At 44.4% G+C, this 22,951-nt stretch overlaps 2 protein-coding genes across 2 annotated transcripts in view; both read right to left on the reverse strand.

Annotated features, from left to right (window-relative positions):
• rps2 (ribosomal protein S2) overlaps nucleotides 1-22,951 on the reverse strand; it is a 196,996-nt gene that overhangs the window by 71,414 nt on the left and 102,631 nt on the right. The window lies entirely within an intron of this gene.
• Nucleotides 1-22,951, reverse strand: part of rai1 (retinoic acid induced 1) — a 53,244-nt gene that overhangs the window by 4,600 nt on the left and 25,693 nt on the right. The window contains exons 2-4 of the mRNA XM_072369053.1: nucleotides 3,557-10,109; nucleotides 3,267-3,360; nucleotides 2,282-2,331 (exon numbers count right to left, since the gene is read on the reverse strand). Of these exons, the coding sequence (XP_072225154.1) occupies nucleotides 2,282-2,331; nucleotides 3,267-3,360; nucleotides 3,557-10,030 (6,618 nt within the window). The 5' untranslated portion in view covers nucleotides 10,031-10,109. The remainder of the gene's footprint in view (nucleotides 1-2,281; nucleotides 2,332-3,266; nucleotides 3,361-3,556; nucleotides 10,110-22,951) is intronic.

A 22,951-nucleotide genomic window follows, 5' to 3' on the forward strand; every position in this document is an offset into this window, starting at 1 on the left:
ACCCATGCTTTAGGGGGGCGTGACATGATTTGGATTTTTTGTCCAAGATTTAGGGCTTACAGGTAACCTGCTAATGAACATATACATATCATATATGCCTTAGCACTAGAAAATCAAAAGCTGAAGTTCGTGTTTGCGTGTGCATTTTTTTTCTAGCTCTTCAGTGAACAGAGAATTTCTGAGGGGGACCCATGGGTGGGGTACTCATGTGTATATGTATATGTGTGTGTCTCCTCTTCCCTTTGATTAGGCTGCTCAACTTAAATTGGCTCAGCACAGGCTCACATACACACACGCAGACCTTTAGATCCCTTGGCTGATGACAGCTCTGCCTCAGCCTGCTAACAACAATCTCTCTCTGACTTGCTCTCTTGTTTCTCACACTCCGTTTCTGCTGCTTAGACGTGGGAGTTGAGGTGAAGGGAGGTGGGGAGAGCAGTAGAGAAGATGAGAAAGAAAGCGGGAGAATGGGATGAGGACGCATTAAGGGAAGACGACTGAAAATGGAAACGGGAGCTCATAGGAGATGAGAGGTGAACAAAGTGAGAGACCGAGGGAGCTGGAGCAGCAGGGGAGCAAAGCGGCAAAATAAGGCGAACAAGAAAAAAAAGATGAGGAAAGAGAAGTAATGAGGGGAAGAAGTGGAGAGACAGAGACAGTAATGGTGGAGAGAGCATGTGGGGAGGATAGCAGGCAGTGATGGTGGGTGGGGTGTTTTGATCAGCAGCCAGCTTTTCATCCCCGTCAGTCTGCACAGAGGAGAACAGGAAGAGGAAGAGGGAAAGGAGGGAGGAAAAGAGAGATGCAGAGATGGAAGGGAGGATGGGAGCCTACTGCCACTGCTGCCTCAATGCACTGCTGCTCTCTGCTGAATGTCAGCATTTCTTACTCTCCACCACCCCCTTGCATTTGACCTTCCTTTCTGTGCTGCAGTGTAAATTCATCACCACAAGATGGTGTTTATCCCACAGGAAAGCTGGACATGGAGTATTAGACTGATCCTAAACAACAATGAGCCATTGCAATTGCAGAGGTCCAAAGTCATAACAGAGGGAGTGACAGTAATACAAAAAGCAAACAGTAATGCTCTATTTTGACTGTTTGCCAAGTTACTTAGTGAACTGACAACAAACAATCAGTTCAAGATGAGATGCTTGCCTTCGTGAGTCACATATTGAAATGGGAGATGGGCACTTAATGCTACTGTATAGTGATTTAAAAAAAAAAAATTTCTTATTGTTTCACACAAACTGATGCACTTTTTGTGCTGGAGTGTATTGCTAATTAAGTCACGGTGTTTACATGAAACTTAAAGGACTTTGGAAGGTGGCTGGAGAGGAGTATGAGGAGAGAAAAAGCGATAGGAGAAAAGGCCAGTGGGGGTCAAAATGCAGAGAGTGGAGCGGATTGACCTGTGATCAATCAGAGCACACCTACTGCACATAAGACGCGGTATACAAAAGTGAGGACATCACAGTGTAGCATGACTCAAACGTTAGATTATTCACTTATAGGCAAAACGGTAGGTATTTGCTCTCCAAGTGAAGCAATATAATTAGAAAGTTTGTAATTCTTCTTTTTTTTTTCCTCTTTGGAGTCTTGTGCAAATCTGTCGGTGTGATATGGATTATTATATATTCCTCAGCTGAATGGGGTCATGATGATGTTATATTTGCCGCTGTAGTATCGGAACAAAATGATTAACACAAAATGTCATCTTTATATCCATCTAAACTGAAGTAAATAATAAAGTCTCACCTGACGTTTAATCTAGCAGTTTTGTGTCCAAGAGCAACTAGGTCTTTTTTTTTTTTCTCAAACAAAGATTTTTCTTTTTCAGTTGATGTTATGTAATATCTCACTATCTCTGAGTTGTTACAGATGATGGACAATTCCTTTCCATGTGGAGCCATGATGCAGCTATGCTGATAGAAGTAGCTTAGAAGTACGTTTAAATCCAAAGGGTTGTTAATCTTGTCTCAGTGATCAACTTGTGTTACGCCACAAAAATGATTGTTAATGATGCAATTAGGAATGTATTCACTTCATACAATCTATGTACACATAAATGTGTAAGATGTTGCCTGTGAAACTGCACATGGCATTGTTCTGAAATTTCTCTTGATCTCTTCTTCCTTTTATCTGCGTATGAATTTAAGCATGATACTGTAATGATTTAGTCACTAAACATATTTCAAGATTTTAAACCTCATTGTAGACAATCTAAGGACTGATATGCATTCATTCATTAATTCAGTGGATTTATTTTTTTTTTGCTTACCTCGTGTTTAGGACATTTGATGGAGAAATCATCCTCATGGAATGTGCAGCCTATAGGCAGTGAGAGAAAGGGAGGGGGAAAGGAGATAAGCTACAGACGATAACATGAAATCAAACACAAAGCAGGGGGTGGATATTCACAAAAGCCTTGAACCTTCATGTAAATGGCAAAAACCCATGTTAATGTCAGGGAGGAGAGCAAAAAAGAGGAAGCAAGAGAGAGGCTGCAACAGAGGACAGAATGAGTGGATGAGTTGCAGTGCAGGCAGGCAGATATGGCTGGTGCACTCAGCAGGATTAAAAAGAGCCTTGCTCTGCTCCCTGTGCTGGCTTGGCAGACGTGGCAGGCCTTCTAATCCTCACACTGTAGCTCTTTGGCATGAGGTTACACACAGACACACACTTGCATTGATAACAACCAGGAACACACACACACACACACACACACGCGCGCACTGAAGACATATACGTAACATAGTTGTAAAATGCTCACAGGGAAGTATTTAGGCAAGCATTGCACACATACTGTCGATGCATGCACACACACCCACATTCAGTCCTTCGACAACAGCACGGATGGATGGAGCCACAGGGGTAGTGGTCAATAATGCACACAAACACACCCTCCTCCCTCTATCTCTTGCCTTTACCCTTCTTTCAAACTCCCCCTTTCATCATCTGCTTTACTCAAAGCTCCCTCCCTCTTTTTGGTTTTGCTCTCCCTCAGAGCTCTCAGACATATCGTCTCACACTCAATAATGCCTTGATGCTTTTTTCCCTTTTCCATTTTCCCCACATTCATTTATCTTCCCCTTTCTTTATTTCTCCTCTTTTCATTTTTTCTACTTTCCGCATTGGTTTCCTCCATGTTGCCCTTACAACCCCAGCTCACTTGCTTATTCACCTCCTAATTTCTGCTCGCCCTCCTTGGCTTTTCTTTAATTTTCAATCCGTTTCTCTGCTCCTCTCCCGCTGCGGTCTCTTACCTATCTCTTTGGCGCAGACATAGTGGTATTTATGAGAGCAGCCTCTCCAACAGCAGCTGAGGGACGCCCCAACAATCTGGCACTTGTAGCAGCTCTGAGATTAGTCAGACAGATGAACATATAGGCCAAGACCAGTACAGAAACAAAGACATTGACCAATAGAAAGACAAAGGGAGAAAACATGGAAAATGTCATCAGTTAGCTACAGTTTTAAAGTCAGTGCATCTCTTTTTGCTTCTATAAACATTTGAGAATATTCAAAGACTCAGAAGTAATAATGACTAACTTACCGTTTGGGCTGAGTTGTTGGCAGCCTCCCTCAGTCCATATAGCCTTCCAGCTACCATAATTATCCCCTTGGTCCAGATAGTACAGTTTTCATGAGCCCAGTGCTCCTTAGCCTCTGCCTCCATTTGTAGCCTTTGAAACACACTGTCATTGCCCTCTTGGTCCCCCGAGGTCCCTGTGCTAATGGTCTGGAGCTGCTTTATTCTTCTGAACCTCTCTCGAAGAGTTAATCTTCGTGGACCACCTTCACGACACAATCTCTCTGCTCTCTCTGCCCGTCGGTAGCGCCAGTGGTGGTGCCTGCTACTGCTGGCCTCTTGAGAAGGTGCTTCTGAATTTCCCTCCTTTTCTGCATTCTCCTCACCTTCATCCTTTGAGGAGGTGCCTGGCTCTTCAGTGGCGCTAGCATTGTTGTCAGTGGTCTTGTCTGACTTTTCCCTGAAGGATTCTGTGTGTGTGATAGTCAAAATTTTCCGTGGAAGGCTATCCTCTGTGTAGTAGGGTCCACACAAATCACCAAGGTCTTTGTAATTTGCTGGCTTTCCACACAGGCAACATGTCAAACACCTACCAATTAGTTTTTGATTTACCATGGGTCCTTGCAGCATGGCAGCAGTATGTGGAACTACCTTTGCAACCGTAAAAGGATTCCTCATTCTAAGTATGCCCTTTTTTCTACGTCTCTGAAATATCACTGCATCCTCAGGCTTATTGACTATGGCACACCAAGAGGAAAAGTCTCTAGAGTTGTTAATCCGTACATAAGGACAGAAAGACAGTTTTGAATTTTGATGGACTGGTTTGCGCCGGATTCTTTTCACAGAAATGACTTCCGTTTGTTTTTCTGTTACTGTCACGACAGGACCCACAACACACGTCTCCTCTATTCTTGTATTCTCTCTTTCCCTTTCTTCTTTTTCTGTCTCCTCCTTTTTTGTCTGTTCACATCCAGCTGCTCTTACTACTGCCTCAATTACTTCAATGGCATCTTTCATCCCAGGTTTTGGCCCAGGTTTTTTGTGGATCTTCACTGGCTTGCTAGAAATCTGCTCTGATGAGGTTTTGCTTCTTTTCCTGTTGGTTGGATTTGCTGATGGTTTTCGACCTCTTCGTGGTTTTTGAATGAGTTCTGTACTGGCAACCTGGGGGGTTTCTATAATTTCATCATGGCTAACTGGCAGCGATACTGTGGACTCTGTGGGGGTCACTTTCTCTTCTACTCTTTCCTGTTTTTCTGCTGCTTCAATGTTTGTTTCATCAACTGCTTCTGTCTCTTCTACTAGGGTCTGATCTTTTCTCTTCTTCCTCCTCTGTTTAAGGTGCATTTCATGGTTGTTTTTAATGGCCCTCTGCTTGGCTAGTCTTGGTGTTGTGACTATTAGACTTCCAGCTTCCAAGGCCACCACTGACGCATCTGTACTCTCCACCATGGCCCATCTCTTCCTTTTAGTTCTTGCGGATGTAGAAGCAGTAGTTGATAGACTCTCTGATGTCTGTTGTTTCCACTCACCTGGAGGCCCAACTTCTAATGGGGTCTCCACTGAACTTGAAACTTTATCATCCACCACACCCTGCTGTGTACCTGGTTTACTGTTATCTTGTCTTTTCTCATTCTTATTAACAGCATCATCTTCCACCACATGTCTAACCCCCTCTGGTGTTGATTTCTCTTTTCTCGCCTCATGATTTTCTCTTTCCTCTGTCATCTCCTCTTTTTTGACTGCTTCTTCTTGCTGTTTCACTCCCTCTTTTCCAGACTCTATCAACTCAGAGTTATTTATCTGAATAGATGTCTCACCTTCCTTTACGACATGTTCAGACAAAGCCTTGGTTGTCACATCATCAGTTAGAGTGCTGTCTTGCTGGGGAGTTGGGAGGTGTTTCTTTGAGCTAGGAGATGTGATCTTCTGTACCATGGCCTCATATTTCTGCCCTCTGCCTTTCCGTGGTGGGAGAACTTTTGTCTTAGTCGGGCATTGAGGAGGCACCACAGGAACATCACTGATGATGTCAGGTCCAATGATGTGTGAAGGAGTGTCTTTGGTTACAGGAGTGACCACAGAGGTTTTCTTGGATGGTCCCCGTCTTCTTTTGAGGCCTCTGATACTTTTCTCTGTAGGTGTAGGGACAACCTGTTCCAACAGGGTAGGTTGAGGTGCTGAGGTTTTTGGTTTGGGCTTTGGACCTCTCTTTTTCTTTAGTGATGTACCCATTTCTAGGTTAGATTTCCTCTTCAGTAGAATCTTTTCTTCATACTGCTCAGGTCGGACCAGCAGTGAAAGTGGTGCTGGTGAGTCTCCAGGAATATCTGTCGTTTTGACTGCATCGGGACCAGCAGTTAAAAATTGTTCCAGGGCTATGGGCTCTTCTACCTTTGGAGAAACATTAACCACTTTAGTTTCTGTTATTATCTGGGTTTGAATATCCTGTCTTATGATTTTCTCTTTTTCTTTAAGCAGTTTTTCCTGTGATGGCTTTCTGGATCTCAAGACCATGTTCTTACTCTCCCTTTCTGGTGGTTTTACCTCATGGTGTGCTTGTTCATCCTCTTGTATTGGTTTTATATCCTGATTTATCTGGGTAAGAGGTGTTTGTAGGCTCTTCCTACCCCTGCTTTGCATTCCTGTTAAATGTTGAATTGTGCCCTCTTGTTGCACTAATTTTGCTTTAGAAATTGAACCTTTGGGGCGACCCACCGAGACCTTGAGAGGTGCAGTGTCTGTGAGTGACAAGACATCTCCAGGCTTAGGTCCTACTTTTGGACTTGGCTTTAGGCCTGGTTTTGGACCAGATTTTGATCCAGGCTTTGGTCCAGGTTTTGAACCTGGTTTGGGCCCTGGTTTCCGTTTAACATTGGTTTCAATTTTTTGTGGCAGTTCCGTTTCATTTGGCACAGTTTTTTGTCCTGATTTAGGTCCTGGTTTTGGCCCAGGTTTTGGGCCAGGCTTCAGAGCAGGTTTTGGCCCTGGCTTTGCTACTGATTTAGGCCCTGGCTTTGCTGCTGGTTTTGGCCCAGGCTTTGAACCAGGTTTGGGGCCTGGTTTTCTCTTCACATTAGGATCAGCTTTGAGCGGCATATCTGGTGCATTAAAGGAGCGAGTGCACATCCTTGAACAAAAACTATCTGTCAGCATTTTAGGAGTCTGGCTCACAACAGAGTCCTGGTGAGCAAGGTTGGTTTGATCTGATAATAGCACAGTCTTGCTTTGAGGCATGCTTGGTTTTTGAGTAGGTGAGTTGGTTCCTTCCTCCTCCTTTTCTCCCTCCCTTTCCAAGCTTAGCTGTCGCCTCATTCCCACACCTGAATGCATGATTCTTCTTCTGCCCCTGGCATGTTTACGTCCAAATGCCCTTGGCTGAGCAGACGGAGTCACTGGCTCTGGTTTAGTCAGTGGGGTCACAGCACTGGCACAACTGATGCCTGGTTCTATATCCTCATCACCTTTTTTTGGAGAAGGCGGAGTGTCTGCCCAGGAAGGGGCTGAGGGGAGTATTGACTTCCCTGGCAGCTGAGGAGAGTCTGGCTCCAGCACTTTAGCATCACTGTGATCAATATGATCTCTAGCCTGAGCTGGAGGGGCTGCCTTGTCATTAAGAGCGGAGAAGATTGGCATAGCTGACTGAGGCTGAGGGGCAGTGTCACCAATGGCAGATTCCCTTGTAGAAGCATCTGCTGCTGCAGTTACTGCTGCTGTATTTGGATGGGCAGGTATCCCAGCAAAGTCATTGTCAGTATTAAGATCAGAACTCTGACTCTCTGTTCTGCTGCAGAGGTCTCCTGAAGGTTTGCTTTGGCTATCTCTATTATTCATGTGCTCCTCAGTCGATGAATGGGTCACTTTCTCCTCTTCCTCTAGCTCCTCCCTAACCTCTTTAGTCAAAAGAGGGGAAAAAGAACCTTTCTGGTGTTTCTGTATTTCTTTTTGTTCTTCCTCACTGGTCTCTTCCTCTCCTCTCCCCACCTCATCTCCCCCTTCTTCATCTTCCTGATCTCTGCTATCTCTCTTGTCTGAGTTGCAGTCTTCCAAAGATTGAACTTGAGGGGTTGGAGAGGTGTTCTCTGAGCTGTCCTCCTTCTCTGTGGAATATTGATCCTGTTCAAAGTCACTCCTTGAAATAAAAGGCAATGTTTTCATGGAGCTCTCAGACGCAGTTGGAGATTCTGATTTGAATACTTCTGGTTTCATCTCTTGACCAAAGTGATCTTTGTTTCTGGACTCTGCTGGTGACTGTTCTACTGAGTCTCTTGCATCAGGGTCATATTTGCTCTGGACTTCTTGGTACACTGTGTCCTCATAGCAATAGTTTTTTTCAGTCATCTGTGTGTTTACTTTGTTGTAGACAGCTGGACATTTTTCTTCATCTGACCATTTCTCTAGCTTCTCTGTGAATTGACTTGTATCTGAATCCCTTTCAACGTCAAGAGTTTTTTCTGTTGTTACCTCCTCTTTGTCACCTGATTTCTCTGTCCAAGCTGTTTCTTCAAAATTCTCTTTGACAGGCTCATTGATATGTTGTATCTCTGATGGGGATTCTCTTTCTTGCTTCAAAGGACTAGGGATTGTAATGCTTGTTGGAGATGTCTCATCACCAAAGCTCTTCACTGGAGTACTCATTCCATCTCCACCCTGCCCTGTCTGACATCTGTTGGGGTCAGGAGTAAGGTTATGCAGACCCGAGTCTCCTGATCTAGTAGACATATCATCCGGAGATGCCATGGAGCATGAGGAGGCTGTATCCAGACTGAGTTGTGTATTGTTATGGGCTTGGGCTGGGCTTCTGCCCTGGCCAAAGTAGTAGTAGCCCCTGTCCAATGGTTCATCACTACTGCTAGAGTAGCCACCTTCATGGAGTTCCATGGGTAATGGCTGGTGCTGTGGGGTGGAATAAGGGTCCTGCACAGGGCCCCCACCTACACTAGCAGCACTATCTGTGTATGAAGGACTTTTGTACTCTTCACCTTTCTTGGAGGATGCTCCACTTCCAGCACTACTGTTGCTCCCGCTGCGCTTGCCACCTTTCTTGTTTGCAACCAGTGCCTCTGAAAGCAGTAGTTGTTGGACATTGTTGGAAATGTTCTCCACCTGAGAGGTGAGGGCATTCAGGCTCCACAAGCTGGGGTTTGATAATAGCTTCTCTGAGAAGCGTTCTTTCATGGTGGGGACTTGAGGTGTGGTTGTGTAGCTGTGGGGGGCTGCATGGGGTACATTGGGTGAAGGGTGTGACCGTGGGGGCATCAACATCGGGTTCGTGCTGGCTTGCTCCTGCATACCAGCTGAAGAGGATGATGAGGAGGCTGTTCCAGGGGTCATGGGTGGTTGGCCATACTGGAATGACTCTGGATTGGTCATTAATGGTGAGGGGGTGGAACTGTATGAGGGTGAACGCCCTACAGAGCGTGCAGGAGAGTGGCTTGAGGAGGGGCTACAAGTCTGATAATACTGTTCTGGTGATCTGACAGGCAGCTCTGAAAGACAGTAGTTTTGTTGGGCTTGGTTGTAGTGTTGATATTTAGGATGGGGTTCTTGTGGGTTGGTCATTGTCTGTAAAGAAGGCTGCTGTTCATAACCCCTAGAGGGTGGCTGCTGATAACCATAACTGTTCTGTGTTGATCTGTACCCCCCCTGCTTTAGATTGCTGTGGCTGCTCATTTGTCTAGCATACTGGGAATTCGGAGGCATGTTGTAACCTTTGTAACAATGGGGCATAGGACTACACTTTTCCATGTATGACGATGGAGAGGGGGAGTGCTGCGGGTAGTGCAGGTGACTTTGGGGATACATAAGAGGTGAAGGGGCAGGGTTAGGAGGGTGGGGCTGGTGAAGGGGGCTCGTATAGTTAGGGGTAGATGGCTGGTGGCACTGGCTCTGGGCGTGTGCAAGCATGTTCGGATCAATGTACTGGGAGGAGCCAGAAGCAGGGGTGCCACCAGCCTCCAAACGTCCCACCATCTCCTGGTCATACTGTGCTAATTGGCCTGGGTCCTCCCACTTTTGCTGGAGGTGACCCTCACTCATGTACTGGGCTGAATAATTCCCAGCGCCCATGTGGTTGCCGTAGCCCCCAGGACCCTGCAGATGCTGACTGGGGCTTGGTGGGGGCACTTTGCTCCCTCTAAACGACTTCTTGGTGTGCGAAGCTGCAGAGCCCCCATTTCCATTCCCATTCCCGCCACCATTTCCTGGGTAACCAGCATAGGGTTGCTGGCTGTAACACTCCTTGGGTCCACCTCCAATTCCTGCTCCTGAAGCTGGAGGCATGCTAGCTGTGTTTGCCAAGGAATGGGCCTCATAGCTTGACCTGGTGTGCCCTGGGCCTGGGCCTGGATGTGGACCAGGGCCTGGGTGCGGATGCTGGGGGTGGGGATGATGCGGGTGTTGCCGGTAGGTCTCAAGGCGGGATAATTCATGGGGCTCCTGCTGGTAGCAGGGTTGGTTGCTGTGGTAACCACCGCTGCGCTCACGGAAGGACTGCATAACTCACTTAGTCTGTAGCCAGAGCAAGGAGGGGGAGGTGAGGTAAGACTGGGATTGGGGGAAGGGGGGGTCAGGGGTTCTAAAGGTAGGGACAGAAGGAGAAGAGAAAAAAGACAAGAAAATGTGAGGGTTAGTGCTGTTGAGCCTTGAGTTTAAGCATACTGCATTTAGCGCTTTGAAATTCAGTGTCTATCCTAACATTCACCTGAAGTAAAAGTAAAATTCTCCCACTCATTGAGAAACACCGAGGCTGACCCTTTTATATTAACGCAAATTTTCATCCGTAAATATGTCAGTATTATTTTATTGAATGTTAGGTGTATGATGCAGTCTCAGCTGTGTGAGAGGTTAAAAGGCCATATCTAGGTCTATATATTTATCTTATAAACAAATCTTGTGTGCATCTGTGGGAAAATGTAGGGGTACATAAGCCTGATAACTGTTCATAGCCTGCAGTCCATTACATAAACATGACATCTGAGGAGTATGTTGGATCATAACACTGTCTCACTGTTCAAACTGAACTCTTTCTGTGAGAATCACGGCCAGCTTATTTTCTTTCCAGCTGATTTTGGAGAAGGCATTACTCATAACTGTTTAGATTTTTTTCTTCCATTCTTTTTAACCCCTCTCAAATATTACAATTTATTACTTGAACTAGCAATACAAGCAGAGTTTCTTTTGTTTATTTTTTATTCATTTGTTCAGTTTAGCCCTCCTCTCCTCTCGGCTGTCTCCTGATCAGATGCAAACCCAACCTCCTCCAAGGGGAAAGCAGGAAGTGTTACAATGTCTGTCTGTGTACATGCTGTCAGTACACCGGCAGCGGTGTCACAGAGAGTTGATGTTTTTTTGTGCATAGTGTGTCTGTTTCACTATGTGACTGCATGTAGAGACTATAATCTTTTGCCTACCTGTGCATGTGTGTGTGAGCGTGTGTGTGACGACTGCATTTATACAGAAGAGAAAGGAATAGAGGAGGGGTGGAGTGTTCCTGCTCTATAAAAGGCAAATAGTCAGCTGGAGACAGAGCATTGAGCTTGTGTGTGTGTCAGCCAGTTTCAACACAATATCCCAGCATTCAACCCACCCCATGGAAAGTGGTGCATCCCACCAGACGTACAGCAGCATTATTAATCTCTGAAACACACAGAGAGTGTGTGTGTGTATGTATGTGATGAGGGAAAGCAGTGTGCGAGTGTTTTAAGCATTCAGTCTCGTGTGTGTAAGCCTAAACGTGAGTTTGCGAGTGTGTGTAGGCCTGTTTGTGTTGTACAGTGCAGATCTACAGCTTTTGGCAGTATAACCACACAAATACATTCACTTTCATAGACAAGTACACGCAAATAAATGCGTGGTGACTCGTTGTCCCCCTCTCCTAGCTTCCTATCTCCCCTGTGTCCAACTCACTACTGCGTCACCAGACGTGATATTTAGACATATGTGTGTGTGTGAGAGCGTAAGTGTATGTCTGAGTGCATGAGCATGTGAGGATACTTGTTCAAACAATGACCTAAATACCGGTAAGACACTTGTAGAGGAGAAGGAGTGGGACTCTTTCAAACCAGGCTTGCAAGACCAGGTGGACTATATGATACATTACTTTTTGAATGCAGTGCTGTAAGACCATACAGCTCTGTGTACATTTGTGTGTGTTTCTGTCATATCTGTTCCTCTCCACAATGGCCCACTCTGAGGAACAGTTAATTGGATTTTTCACTGATTGTCCTTCGCTTAAAACAAAGCAAATGAACCAAAGAAACCCTCTCCCTAGTCAATCACCCCTGCTTTAGTCTTTTCTCTTTTGCTCAAACTCATACATGTGCATATAGTGGTGTCGACATTCACGTCACGTCTCCTCCATCCACTGTTATCTTCCACAGAAAAACCTTGCATTGTAGGGTTGCTCGACTGCTGTATTTGTGGATGCACTACGTCCGTGCTTAGTAGGGCTCAGAGAGAGGAGAGGATGAAGCATACATGCTGAGATCACCGAATCTTCCCTGTTGATTTGTCTGTCCATCTGTTTGTCTGTCTTTTAGGGAGTGTTTGCATTGATTTTGCTGCTGCTTGAGCACAGAGGAGGGATGAAGGAGAGGAAAACGCACATATTGCTCACTGCCTGTCTTTCATTCATACTTGCACATCTACACGCCCCCAACACACACACACACACACTCAACAAGACATGTACATTTCTATTGCTGTTTACTTATGTGTTTCTTTTTATGTTGTCCTCATTTTTTCTTTACTTCTGACTAAACTAACTGTCCTTTTAGATCTATCAACACAGCGTTAAAAAAACATTCTCTTCCCTTACTCCTCCATCTCTCTTTCTTCTTTTTCTCTTCACTTTTTTCCTGATAGAGAAGAGAACAGCAATGAGAGGAGAAAGACAACAAGGAGTTGGGGGTCTAATGGAGAGAAAAAAAAAAACTAAATCAGTCAGTGGGGGATGAGATGGAGGGTCTGAGATGCAACAGCAGGGAAGGAGTGATAGAATGATAGGTTTGATGAGGAGGAGGATGAGGAGACGGGATGCAGAGGACAGAGGAGGATAGATGATTTACTGAGTGGGCTTTACAACCTAGGCTCCTGGGAAATATGAGCTGTAGCAAACGCCACACATAATCTTTACACACACCGGGCCTGTGCATGCAAAATTGTAGGCTGTGAACAAGTTTTCAAGGTGGTAGGGTTCTTAATTAGCAAAAGGCTTCTGCTCCACAGACAAACGTGAGCTGCTAGAGGAGTGATTGATTACAAAGGTTGCATCCTGCTTCTTATCAAAGCAGCTGCCCCCTTCTTTATTGTTACCAATTGTAGTTTGAATTTCTGTGTTCTTCCTCATACCTGGGAGGACCTTTTCATCTTGAGCATTAGATATTTTCCAGGTAAAATATTGTTGAAACGGAAGGATAGACGAAAAAGAGTGAAGGGAAGGAGAGAAGGGTGAATCTGATTGTTCCGCTGGATGGCTCATAATGCCCAGAGCTGTGACTGGTCACAGTCCCCCCAATCCATTCTTTTTTTATCCTCTCTTCCTCTCTTTCATCACATCATCTTCAGAGGCAGCTTGAGATGGGATTTATCTCCTTTCTCGACACATACACACAAAAAGGCAGAGAGACATCTCGCTCGTTCTGTCAACTCTGTCTCTGAAGCACTTTTGCTTCAAATCTTCTTCCTGCTCTCTGTCTGTCTGATACCAATAAACACACACACGTGCAAATGCACAAATACACACAAGTGAAGGCACACAGAGTGGAGGCACATGGAATGGAGGGATGGAACGTCTCCCTGTGTGTTTACCTCCCCAGTCATCCTGGTTAATTATGCATGCAGAAGCAGTTTGCTGGGGAGGTGGAGCGGCCTGGGAGGAAATGCACACACACACACACACACACACGCACTCACACATCCCATCGCACGTTCACAAAAAGTCGCACTTAACCACCACCACTAGAATCATTCCAGCACAACACACACTAAAGCTAAACTCACATGCTTCTTGACAACCTGACTATGCACTCAACCAAACCAAGCACGCCATGCTCCCTGCCTCCCCTTCACTCTTCCAACACACACACTCATGTCTAACACATTTGCCTTTAACACTCTGCTTAACACAGCATGCTCCAAAATAACACTGCAACCCGCCCTACCTCTGCTCCCAATCAGTTCGCTGCAATCCCCTTCCTAATTACACACACTTCAGCATGATGCAGAGAGCATTCAGATGCCTCCGACTGTCACCCTCCCTCTTCAGATTTCCTGTGTGTATCCTCCCCTCTCTGTGGGTACTGTGCCCTTTTACGTGATAACCTCAGGTTCAACGCAGTGGACAGACATGCAGGCAGATGGAAAGACAAATACACAACATCCTTATATCTCTCTCGTTCTCTCTCCTCTTCTGCAGCGTCTGACCAGACTGTGTGGGTGGCTTCCTACCCGAGAGAGAGGCTTTGGAGATTGAGGAAGCCAATATCTGCTCCGACATTTGTCAGTGTCCCGTTGTCATGACACTCAGCTGGAGGTCACGGGGGGTCACCACCAGCCAGTCACATAGATTATTGGAAGACACATAGAGGGGGCGGGGATGTGTCACAGACGCTCACAAACAGACAGGCAGACAGATGTCGATTAGAGGCCACTGGACAGGTAGCAAATAAATTCGATCTGAGGACTGGCAGTGTGAGAGTAATGTGTGCATATGCAATTAATAGTGTTCAACAAGCAATGAGATAAAGGAAATATAATTTTAACACAGCTGTCCTCCCCCAGTCAGTCTTATTGTGGTACACTCTTTATAAAGCACAAACAAGAATGCCAAAAGCATCTGAATGAAGTCTTCCTCACTCAGAATGAGAAAAATTTCCCTTCCCCAGGCAGATGTAGGAGACCATTTTGTTTCTGTGAGGGACGCCAGATAATGTTAGGTATGTGTGTGTGATATTGTTTAAACCCGTCCCTTAGGTTTGGGGATGACTCACTGGCGTTCACACACACTATTTCATTGCAGATGAAGATGACACTCTACCCAAATGTCTGCACATACACAAAACCATAAACAACAACCGCAAACTGTACACAGACATACTTAAATGTTATTAGCTGGTAGAAGAGATGGGGGAACTCATGCCTGCAGGAACACAGATAGATGCCCTGCTGGAGCTTCAGCATGAAAGAATGAATAAAGGCCAGAGGAGGAGAGGTGGATATGTCTGTCTGTGACAGTTCTTAAACCAGGAGGGAATCCAGATTTGCTACACAACAATATTTTCTCTCGGCCTCTCAAAAAAAAAAAAGTGCAATTCAATTCATTAGAGGACTTTAGCTAATTGTCTTTCTATTTCTTCTTTTTGCCCCTCTTGTTTATGTTGGTCCAGTGACCTTTCACAGAGGACTCCACAGAGGGGCCACCAGAGAAATACAACAACAACAGGGTCTATGGTCACTATGGTAACCACAGAGCAGCAGTGCCATCCACTGACTTTGGAAACTCAAATATACATATGGTGTGTATATGTCCCGAATGTCGGGAACATTTGGTGTGAATGAGTGCACTTTTAAAAGGTGTATTTCAAGAAAATGAGACTGAAATGTGCCAATAATGATAATTTGTATTCTGGTAATCACAATTGATTTTTGGAACCAGGTGCTGAAACTGAACATTTCAGAGAGTATTTGTTTGGAAGTGCTGCAACTTAGTAGACTGAGAGAGATTTGGCATTGTTCAAACATTTAAGAAAGTCACAAACCTGCAAATGCACATGTCTTTAATTGCATCCTGGAAAGAAGACTCACAGCTTAATTGAAAACCATAGACCACATTTGTTAGCTTGACAAGTTGTGTTGAGAATGTGTTATTCCTAACTGCATAGGACATCTACAAATCCACTGGTTTACCTCTCAGAAAAAAGGGAGAGAAAAAGTTTACTCTTGCTCAAGTCTTCACAATAAAATCAGCAGCATGACATCAGCATTAAGTGGGGCTCATTTGGAAAACAAACTTCAATTCTAGTCTTCTGTACGCAGATCACTTCAAAGACTTACAAGGACATTAACACAAAATCACTTCAGTTTGGTACTGCACAATGGGCAAGAGATGAACCTGTAGGCAGCGAAAGGACAAATCCTGAACACCCATTTCTTTGTCCACCTTTTTTGCTTTTTTCCCCAGCCTTCTATAGCCTTGACCCCAAATCATTCAGCCTTTCCTTGTTCTGCTCCTCCACACAACTGTCATTTATCTCTTTTTTCAATCTATCTTTTCTTTTTGTCTCTCCCTCCATCTTTCAGCACGGTCACCTCCAGCCGGCAGCTGGCGAGCGCTGCCCTTTGAAGGACTAAACCTGGCTTTGTTGACATGGTAACGGAGTGATGAGACGGGTGAGGATGGAGAGGGGTTGAGGGATGAGCGAGGGAGAATGGCACACACGCAATCAAGCACATACACATCTGTCTTTTTCTAGCAGAGGTTGTCGTGGATACTTGGGCATGTGACAAGAATCAGAAGAAAGAAAACTGATTGCTCATTCCCTGTTGCGTGTCCTTGCGTTTTTGTGCAAGAGAGTGAGTGTCTGTGTGAAAGCAGGTGATGGCAGATGTGAATCAATTTCAGCTTGTGGAAGCGTTTGCTAATATGCACCCATACGTGTGAGCAGTTAGCATCAAAATGTTTGTATGTGTTTGTGAGAGCGGGCTTGATTAGAGCTTTAATGATCAAGCTTGACTGTCTGCAACACTCCTGCAGCGTTTAATGTGTGTATGTTTGCATGTGTGTGAGGGCATTGGTGGACTCTGCATAACCTCCCTTGGTGCAGATGGAGTGAGAAACACAGCCACACAAGGAGAGCAACAAAGAGAAAGAGGTGGTCTGTGAATTAATGTTCCCCGAGTGCAGATAACCTCACCCATGCCCACACACTTTTCTGGTTCTATTTTTCTCTTGCATACACACCAACACGCACACTCACACTACACACACAAGGGAGTTGGGGTCTTGTAAAGTGGGCCGCAGATCTACTTGATATTCCATCAGAATCCTCCAGCAAAGAAGACGGTGGAGCAGGAGAAAGAAACGATAAAGGAGGAAGATTGGTTAAGAGAAGAAGACAAAACAAAATAATCTGAGCCAAGTGCGTCTGGTAACTTCTCTACACCAGGGGCTGACTTACAAACTTAATACTTGTTTCAAAAGCAGAAACTATGAGGTACAGTATCTGCTTTTTTTTTTGCAATAAATGTGCAGCACTTTGAGGTAGGAAAACAGATGTGGAAATGGCTCATAGTTTGCAATGACCCATTTTGATTTGCTCCGTTCAAACAACCATCTTTTCCTGCTAATGAGGTGGGGTGTTGTACCACAGCAGAGGGACCTGAGTTTAGGTAGTTCTGGTGGTCAGACCAATGAACGTCCCTGCTGGGGTTCATTGTGTGTTCCACTCCCATGTTTTCCATCCCTCCTCTCATGTACACATACACACTCTCACACGTGTGCAAATGTTCACAGATTCACTCACACATACGCACACACTGATTTGCACCTGCTCCCTCTTTGTGCCACTTCATTTCATCTAATTGATGATGCTGTGCCACTCCTGCTGCCTGTCTCTCACAGACACACATACACACACATATGAAAATACACATCCCACCCTTTTCCTGTTGGATCTCCTCTTTTTGTCCTCCAAGTTGCACCCTATCCTACCTTCATTGTATGTCTTTGGTATGCTTTCAGCATCCTGAAGCCACCACTCAGTTGCTAGCAGTGCTGAGTGTGTTTGTGTGTGTGTTTCCTTGTGCTTGTTGAGCTGTGTGTGAGAGTGTGACCTTGTCTTAGGGTAGAAAAGGGGAAATGGCTTTTTGGTTTTCCAAGCCGAACTTATGCTGGGGGTTTTCAGCAGCCTCAAATGTCATAGCAGGTATTGTGTCTATAAATGGAAATTGGTCTATTTTTATGTGAAGTGTCCTCTGTTTCAAAGTAAAAAGAAGTAGTAGTAGTCTTTTATTTTTGAGTGAGAAAAGTCTGATGTATCAAACCCTATGCATTCACCGATAAACTTTGTTACCTGTTGGTTACACCTGATCTTTATCTCTAACTCAAGCATTTGTTTTGTTTGAACTAGCTGGTCATAATTTCAGACTTTCTAGGAGGTAAACTCAACTGGAACTCTCCCAGCCCCCATTTTTGCCATCAAACATCAAGAGAACCATGACAATGCAAATTCATTATCCAACATGGCTGTACTACATATGGAAATATCAAAACATGTGTTAACATTGTGTTCATTTGCACTTAATTCTATTTCTGCCATCTGAAACAAGTCAGACACACAGTACAGTCCATCTTTTATCTATGATCACACGCTACTATGTCAGTGCTGAACACAGCAGACTGTACTGATATCAGCTGCGACTACATTTTTTTGACCAGGTTGGTCAGAGAGCAAAGCACACTGGATTTCAGATGGGTTGTACTGGAATCTGTTGACACATATGACATCACTTCCAGCTCCAATTTCATCCACAACTACATTTTGGAAAACTGAATCAATTAAGAAAATGTTGATGTAGGGATGCACTGACAAAGATATTTGGATTAGTTGGTACAAAAGACAACTTTAAAATGTGGTGTTATAAGAAAGGAAAGTGTACATCACAATGTCCTCTCATGAAGATGTATCTGGGGCCAATACACAATATTCTGGACTTCAGTAGACATCATAACAACTACGCTAAGCCTCTCTGTTCTACGTACTGGTCATTGTTTGAATGGATATATGCTTAAAGAAGTTAATAAATCATTGCCCGACAAGAGCCTATAGATTCAAAGTTGTATTATGGCAAGTATGTTTACTTATTTTGCTTTCCACTAGACCATTTAGCGCATGTAACCGAAGCTTGCTCAAACATGACTGGTCAATACTGATAATACGGGTCCCACTATAAATAAAAAACAAAAAGCTTTCAACACCAAAAATCTTGACAGCGACAGATTCTCGAATTGCAGTTTATGGACATTATTCTGAATACAAAGTAAGTCTATCATGTCTCTGCATTCAGATTGGACTGACTTGAAAAGCTAAGGATTTAAAAAAGCTGTGAGCACAAACCCAGTTCTTCCCCTTGGCTTTACTCCTATGTTTTGCAGAAGGAAGTTGGTCCTCTTCTTTTAAAAATCAATGAGAAGTGGTTGACTGTAGCTCAGCAGGAGGAGCTATCATCCCATCTTTTTCTTGGACAAGGCACTGAACCCGACATTCCCTCCAATGTGTTCTCTGGTGTGTCAGTGTGTATGTGTGTAAGAAGTGTATAACGTAAACCATAACACTGTATAGATTAAAAAGGGCTGTATGAATATATTTGTGAATGGGTGACTTTGGCTTGTATTGTAAGAGCACTTTGAGTGGTCAGTATAGAACTAGAAAAGTGCTATATAAATGCAGTTAATTTACCATTTCATCTATTGTACAGTAACCCCTCTTTTCAATTGTTCAGCTGGGGCATTGGGGGCCATTTGGATGCTTAGATGACCCATCTTGATCTTCACAAGACAAGGGCCACCAAACTTACAAATAAGAATGAGAAACTGAGATCTGGGGCCAAGGGGACGAACTGGCACTGGGCCATATCTTACATCAGCTGTGTGTATTAGTGTTATTTCTAGGAGACAGAGTCTGTCACAGCAGCTGTTGGAGCTTCAACTAGGCCTAACAGGCCTGTTATATTGGTGAACAGGACAAGCCGACAGCTAAGCTGCGACTTCTCTCTCTGTACTATCCCAACAGAATATTAAATCCCTCTGTTTTATGCATTTTCATGGGTTGTAGGACAGTGTGTAAGTGCTCCTGTGTATTTGTGTCTGTATTTTTTACCTCTATGTTCCTAAAATGGAACCTAGGAGGCCAACACCTCTCACCTTCTCTCCTATTCACTATTATCTGTTTCCTGAGAACCAGACACGGGAATACTTCTCTCCAAATACAGCTACAGACAGACTAACATTAGACCAGCCATGCCACTGATATTGTAATGGCAGATAAGTGAAATGAGAGGAAGATATGCTAGAGAGAGCAAAGAAAGGAGTGTGAATAACATGCCCAAAAAGAACAGGAGTAGGAAGGAAGCGGAAAAGGTAATGGTGTGAGAGAGTGAGGCACTATAGAAGACAAATGTAGAGGATAGGAAAAGAGCAAAAAAGGGGAGATTGGGAAGAAATGGAAGACTAGAGGAGGAATAGTTGAGAAACAGTGCAGTGATAGGAAGGGAAGAGGGGAAATGAGAGAATGAGAGAATGATATGAGAGAAGGCGAAGGTGAAGAAAAAAGACAGTGGAAGCAACGGGAGATAAGTGGCAAGATATGAAGCAGCGTGCAGAGTAGAAGAGAGGCAATGAAGGGCAAAAGTGACGGAGTGATGCTGCGAGATCAAGGGAGGTGGGAGAGAAAAAGATGCGGAAAAAGAAGGAGAAGAGGAGAGGGAGGGGGAGAGGATGTGAGATTGAGGGCAGAGAGACAGGGGAGAGGAAGAGTGGGAGGGTTAGGGTGAGATAGATTGAAGCCGCAAGATCAAGGCAGATGTGAGGGAGGATGGGAGGGAGGATAGGGATAGAGGAGGGGATGGGTATGGTGACGATGGGAATGGAGAGACGCAGGGAGTAGAGGAGAAACGGAGATCGTTATCATGGGGCTGTGCTGCCTATTGATTTGCGTTAGTGTCTTGAGCCAGTGAAATAACAGCGGTGCGATGAGATGCAGACCTCCTCGTCATTAACAGACACAGCTCTCAAGACACCTGGGTGTGCCACGAGCCCTTGCTTCCATGTTAGTGTGTGACCATATGGAACATTTGATGTTCTCATGATTGAGACCAAGAACAGTGGAGAACATAGAAAGACAGATGACAAAGTTTGAGCACTTTGTGGGAGAGAAAACAGATTGCAGGACAGGAAAAGCAGATTGAAGAAGCGACCAGGAGACTGTGGCAGAATGAGTGATGTACAGGAAAAGATGCTCAAAAAGAGACGCGATCAGACCGTAATGTCTCAGGTGAAACGCCTTTCACTTTAGGTGACAGATCTATCGGTCATTTTTCACACAAAGATGAAGAGAGACAAAGTTAGCTCCCTGTCTTCCTCTTTGCCTCCCTTTGTTCTTTTTTCTGCATGTGGCGCAGTGTGATGGTGGCAGTAGAGGTGATGTGTGTGTGAGTTAGTGTGTGTCTCACCAGGGACAGTGGAAGTGTGAATATGACTGTGGAATTCTGCCAAGTGAGCTTGGGATCGGAGGGGAGCAGGAGGAGGAGAAGTAGAAAAGAGAAAGGGAGAAATCAAGAGGAGGAGAGGAAGAAGGGGGGGGAGGTGTTCATCCTTTGTTCTTTGTTGATGAAAGGAGGAATCGGATCCTATTCTCCCACTCTCACTTTCTCTGATGAGCCTTGATGCGTTAGGGTGAGCAAGTGAGCAGGAGGGACACACACACAAACACACACACACACAGCTGCCTTATTCCACTCAAGTAAGACCCAAATGACTCCCCACTCACTAATTAAACTTTAATCTCCAATAGCGCACAAATTACCTGCCACGCAACTGAGTGCTGAATTACTGGGATACATGGAGAGAGAGGGATGGACAGATGAGGGAAAGAAGAGGTGGAGTGAAGGTCACGCTACCTATAGGGGAAAATAAATCTTCCTCTGCTGTTTCTGTCTGCTGTTTCATCTTTGTCATTAGTTTGTGTGCATTTATGTAAGCATATGCCTATGCAAATGCTGTTTATAGACTATATCTATATCTATATCTATATATAGATATAGAAATAAAAGTGTGTGTTGTGTTTTTTTTAAAGACCCTGTAGCTGTAAATGGAGCAGGTGGCAGGGACTCACTCTCTGAGCCAGTCAATGTTCCCACTCACACCTGAATGTTATCACCCACACAAAGTTGTTGTCGGCCAAGTCCTTGCATCCCTCTCTGCCTGGCCTCATTCCCATCTCTCTCTCTTTCACGCACAGCCTCTGCTAGGACACACACGCCGCCATTTTGTGCCACACAGCAGAGGCCAGCACAGCGGTGTGTGCGTATATGCAGGTGTGCGTGTGTCACTTGGTTAATCACAAAGAACTAATGATAATTACAACCATTTTCCTACCTGCCTCTTTTCCAAGCCTGACTCTCAGGTTGTGTATGTTTGTGGATCTGTGGTGTGTGTGTGTGTGTGTGTGTGCGTGTGTGTACGTGTGTGTGGCATCATTGAGACTCTGGCATACAAAAATACTGACATGGAACACTAAAACACAGCCATTAGCAGCTTTACAGTTCATACAATCTCATCAAGAGAAGAGATGAAACCTGTTTGGACAAAAGCTAAGACCACTGAGGACAGAAAAGGAGGGTTCTTTAATGACCAGTGAGTCTGACACCTTATACTCTGCCTCAGACTGTGTTCATATGCAGTTTAGAAACTCTGCTCCTTTGAAAGCATACAGGCATTTATTGTTTTGTTCAGCTGTCAGATACACAGCCAATCACAAGCTTTAAAAACTTTTTAAAAGAAGGGTTAACCCGTCTGATCCAATAAATGGCAGACACTTATTCTGAAACTTTTAAGTTAGAAAGTGGGCTTCATTTCCCCAACCCTGCAACATTTAGTTTAGTTAAGAGAGAGCTGTTAACATCTGCAATGGCAAAAAGAAAGAAAAAGAAAAACATTGTTTCCCCAGGCTATATTGTATTTCACTCTCTTTTATGCTTTTTTAAACAGGGTTTTTGCTATAACATTGCTGAATGTCTGGTAAATGATTTAGAAGGAGAAGCTTCCTCTTTGATTCGCTTTGTCTGAGACCAAAGCCTGATGCTTTAGAGCGTTGGAAAGTTTTTTTTTTTTTTTTAAACTGAAGCCGTGCATGAATCATCACACAATGACAGTGCACATCTGTAATTTTGCCACAAAGTAAAGCTGTTACATAAAAAAAAGAAAGAAGGTAACAGCCATGTATGGTGGCCCTGAGGTGCATAACGCATTCACATAAAAAAAAAAGAAAAGCACAACAACAAAACACACATTAAAAAAATTTTGCTCTGTGTTGCATTTTGCTCCTCTGGGCCATCGTTGATTCGAATTACGCTGTTGTGGCATAACTTTTCTTTTAATCCACACTGATGTTGTGAGGTGAAAAACATCAGCTGTATTAACCTTCATCTTGTGCATTACTGCCGCTAATGCTGCTCCAACATCCCAAGATGATATCGTTGAGTAAATTCTGCAATGCTAATGCAGGACCAGGGAACTGAGCGTATGCCAACGGGCGAACAATTTTATCTCAACTAGCAAGTGATACCAGTGAGTGCACAGACTTTTAGCCTGGCTGGTGCCAATTGGAATTATAATCCCTAAACTCTGTGTTTGTTACTGCC

Source organism: Leuresthes tenuis, unplaced genomic scaffold (genome assembly GCF_036924035.1).
Source record: "Leuresthes tenuis unplaced genomic scaffold, fLeuTen1.0.hap1 SCAF_17, whole genome shotgun sequence".
Taxonomy (NCBI): domain Eukaryota; kingdom Metazoa; phylum Chordata; class Actinopteri; order Atheriniformes; family Atherinopsidae; genus Leuresthes; species Leuresthes tenuis.